General features: G+C 39.1%; 1 protein-coding gene across 1 annotated transcript; it reads right to left on the minus strand.

The window, feature by feature from the left end:
- Window positions 1-290: 290 nt before the first annotated feature.
- LOC103927361 (serine/arginine repetitive matrix protein 1) lies at window positions 291-2,027 on the minus strand. Its single transcript, XM_009336278.2, has one exon. It carries the CDS (start codon window positions 2,025-2,027, stop codon window positions 291-293), a length of 1,737 nt encoding a protein of 578 aa, XP_009334553.2.
- Between the last annotated feature and the right edge of the window lie 2,470 nt (window positions 2,028-4,497).

Consider the following 4,497-nt stretch of genomic DNA (forward strand, 5'->3'; position numbering starts at 1 on the left):
GCCTCTAGTTTCTTGGCTAGTTTCTTCTCAACCGGGAACCTAAGTTCAATATGCATATCTACATAAAATTTCTTGAACAAAACTTTGCTTTTGTAGCTTTTGTGAGTGTAAAGTTTAACAAGGTGAATACTTGTCCACTGCAAGCAATTGGTGTACTGTCCATACAAAAACATGTAAAATCTTTGTATACCAATGATCATAATATTGGAACAGAAGCTACAATACCAAGTCAATTACAACATAAACCCCAAGAAGGGAAACTTAAAACACCAAGTTTAATTCATTCTGCATTACTTTGACAAGTTTCTACTAATTTGAGCACTCGATCGCTTGATCGAATCTATTCTCTGAAGCCTAATCTGCTCCCTGAATTTCGCTATGAATTCATCGGCCTTCTTATCCACATCAGGCCCTTCATCACTCACACTGGCTGAAACAGACACATAACTGTTTGGAGTTGGCTTTGGCGTCTCCCCAATGTCTTTTCGGATCAAACTTTCTTCAAAGCTCTCATCTTCACTTTCGGTTTCTTCATCCGATTCCATCACTACCTTGTTGTGAAAATATTCCTTCTGTTCCTCAGAAAATTCATCGAAAGAAGCTGAATTTGGCATGCTGTGGATGCCTTCATGTCCCATTTTCTCAGCCCTGAAAGAAGTTTCATCATACCCTACTCTCTTTCGTGCTGCTTTCTCCACCAAGCTTGTTTCAACTTCCTTAGAGCTTTTCTCCATTACCTTCCAAGGCCCTGCCACGCTCTCACCAGCTCTGGTTGTTCTGACTGGCCCCCCCATTGATGAACCATCAACGTAGCTTCTTCGCTTGGTTTCAGTCCCTGAATTCACTCTGCCCATCACAAATTCTCCGTTGCTCCTGTTCACGTTGTTTGTTTCACTACTGAAACTTCTCCTCAATGCCTTCTCATACGAAACCCCATCTCTAATCGGCCTCACTGATGATGACTTGTAAAACATTGGTGGGGGCGGTGGAGGTGGGGGAGGAGAAGACTTGTACAAGCTCTTCTTCCTCCCCAAATCCTCTGCATTCTTCGTTTGAGATTCCGATGATGACATTAAAGGAGAAGACTTCTTTGGAGATGAAATTGATGGCGAAGGAGACAGTTTTGAGGACGAAGAAATGGAATTCGATCGAGAAGAACGAGAACCCTGAGACCTCGAACTCCACGCCTCTTGGCGGCTAAACTCAGATTCCTCCATTGGAGTACTATTGTCAACTTCTTCCTTCACATCCAACCTTCCTGATCTTGATCTCCATGGAATTGGAGAAGGAAGCACAACACTTTCCTTCAATTTCTCCTCCAATTCTAGATAATCCAACCCTCCAAATTCACCACCTCTAGCCTTACTCGATTTGCTTGAAAACCTTCTTGAACCTGACCTTGAATTAGACCTGCTTAATGAGCCAGAATCCCCACTAGACTCTTTAACAGACTCTATGCCATCCGGGTTTTCGGGAACACGTTGTTTCAAGCTCCTAACCGGCAAAAGCAATGGTTTTTCAACGATTGGTGAAGCGGTACCTCTCTGTTCATCAACAGCAGAGTGCTCCTGAGCCACAATCACCACCGGCTCGTTACGATAATACTGACTGCTCCATGTTTGGACCTTGTTCCCATCAGAACCAGGTGAGGGTTCAGTCTCATCATCAAAAACTGAGGACACCTGAAGAAATCTAGAGACATATGAATGAGCATTATCAAATTTTGTGTGATTGTTGTTGCTGTTGTCCTCGTCTATTTTCTCATTTCGTTTGCTAAAAAGGCCATAAGAGACTGCTATGCCAACAAGGAGAAGGTGCAGAAGCTCCCAGCTTCTGGTGACTACACTTCGGTTGAAGAACTCAGGAGCTTGTGATGGAAAAAGTGGGAGAATAACAAAGAAAACTACAACTAGAGCAATTTTGTAAAGAAAATGATTGTAAAACTTACATGGCTTTTCATGGTTTTGTTGTTCTTGAACCAACTTTTGGTGTTTGGTGTAATTAGACTCTGTTTCAGTCTCTGCCATTGAAGAACACATAGAGGGGGGAGAGAGAGAGAGAGAGAGAGAATGAAACCCTAGCAATGTTGTATTGGGGTTAACAGAACAAGATGGAAGGAGGGAAGGAAGGAAGGAAGAAGAAGAAGAAGATAAAGAAGACAAAGAAGACTTGCGGATTAAGGAAAAGTGTAGAGAGAGGAAAGTAGAGAGGCAGTGGAGAGGAAAGTTATCGAGCGAGGCGTGAGAGGAATTTTGAGTCTTTTTTGCCTTTAACCTTTCTTTCCATTGACATATATAGCCTTTTTTTTAATTCAATTTCCCCTAAATTTTTGTTTTCAAATAAATATTTTCTCCACAATTGGTGAAGAGGGTTTTGTTCAACTGGTGTACAACTCAGATACCTATCTAATGAAAGAATTCTTCAAGAACTAACCAGTTAAAAAGGAGTCAAGCTTAAGCTTACATTTGGCTACGGAACTATATAATATATGGATTCCCATTATTCCCTTTTCTTCAAGAACAAGATACTTCTTAACCTTCTAGTGAGAACATAATACCACTTAGTCTACTTGGAATCCACAATTTGTTGAATATAGTTGTGAAAAAGCAGTCTTTGCACATTATGCTGGGGAAAAGTGATAATGGTTTTTTTTTTTTCTTGTCTAGCTATTGCTATTTTCAATTCCAAATTACGCTCTAAAATGACAAACTGAGAGTGCGAATAACATGTTCCCTTCTCGTTTTTCAGTTCACTGAATTACTAAGGAACGGGGGAGTCAAGCTAATAGTAATAGTAATAGCTAGTTGGTCTTTTTGCAGTTTACCTCATGCATTAGGAAATAACAGAAAAAAAAACTTCTGCGGTGTATCCAACTTTTTATTGTGTGCATGCATGCAGCCGCTTCTTAATTTGTTTAGAGAAAAGGAAAACAAAGGTCAAAAGAATTGAGTCAGATAATCGTAATACTAACGTGAAGATTGAAGATAAGGTTTTGCTCAGCTGGAAGTCGCTCTTTGTACATCAAAAACTTGTTTTTTTTTAAGAATTGGATAAAGGAATGAAGTGGAAAGGTAACCACTGCGAGTCACTGTGAGTATATTAGGGTTTGTTAATATGATAACCATTCGACATAAGAGAGAGCACAAGGGCCTTTTGGGCATGAGGTAAAAATGGAGGGGGGAAATAGGTTGCGTGGATGTGGTGGGATTCTTCTTTTGGAGTGCCTACGCTAGCTTTTTTGTGGGGGTAATAATATATTCAGCAAAATATTTGTATTTATCTGCAACTTTTGGTGGGAATGCTTTTCTTGTATATTTTGCTTCTGTATTCTCCTTCCAACTGCTATACTCGGATGAAGATGTTCCTAGATGCTCTTAAGAAGCACGCAGTCGGACTTCAGTTGGGTTATTCTTTAATTTAAAGGAAAACTAGCGTTTGCTAGGGTTTTCTGTGTCGATGTAGAGGCGGAAGAGTGAGATTCTGATCCAAGAAAAAAGAAACATTGGTTCACTGAGAAAGTTTCTAGATCTTGTGCAATGCATGGAGTTTGTTGGGAATATTTACTTAGAAAATTGGACTTTTGTGCATGATTTTGTTCCATAACAAAGGGACTTTTCAAATCAAACTACGTAACTGACTTGCATTGACCAGCATTCACCATTCAGCTCAGTGTTCTAGACTTCTAGTCACCAAATCTAGAGAGAGAGCAAGAGAGAGAGAGAGAGAGAGTACATATTGTCAATGATTTAGTTTTGCATTGTTGTTGAAAGATTTAGGAAACAGAACAGATCATGAAAAATACAAAATAAAAACGAGAAGTTTTGAGGTGGGAAAATGCTTAAGATGATGTACATTTCGTCTAGATTTTAGAGACATGTTAGCGACCTGCTACTAATGATATGTTATTATTTTCCAATGAGTGTCTTATCACCTGCACAACACAACAAGCGTAAAGAATTGTATCATAAGAGATCTCAGTGTAATTAGATGTAAACTCACTCAATATAAGTCATATTTGATTTTGTCAGTTTTTCAATTTGTATTCTTCAACACATTTTGTTTTATCTAACAGTTTGAAGATTATGTAAATACTAAATCTATTTACTTTATTTTAATTCACCATGGATAATCTCATGAATATATATCTAATGTGGATGTAAATTTCGTACACGACTAGTTTGACTAAATTTCACCTACAAAAGAACAAACACTGTTAGCCTATATGAACACCTTGAAAAAGGGGGAGGGTGTTTCCCAAAGGGCCTCTGATGTCTAAGTCAAAAAAGTAGTGAGAAGACAAAGAATTTGAGAGAGTTCGAGTAATAAGTAACAATTACTGTTTCCTCTGTTTGATAGGATTGTTTATAAAGACTAGACCCTAGCAAGCAGCTGGGCGTGGAGGCTGCAAACCATACTAGGCAATCCTTAATGGTGCAGGCCAGTCGCTACAGTCCTTCCATCTAGAATTCCTAAAGGGAGACTCTGAAAATCAGCTTC

Source organism: the organism of the source record quoted next, unplaced genomic scaffold, assembly GCF_019419815.1.
Source record: "Pyrus x bretschneideri cultivar Hongxiangsu unplaced genomic scaffold, Pyrus_bretschneideri_v1 Contig14, whole genome shotgun sequence".
NCBI lineage: Eukaryota > Viridiplantae > Streptophyta > Magnoliopsida > Rosales > Rosaceae > Pyrus > Pyrus x bretschneideri.

Bases quoted from the DNA above. Each gene is read 5' to 3' on its own strand.
- LOC103927361 (XM_009336278.2), bottom strand. From the start codon at position 2,027: ATGGCAGAGACTGAAACAGAGTCTAATTACACCAAACACCAAAAGTTG.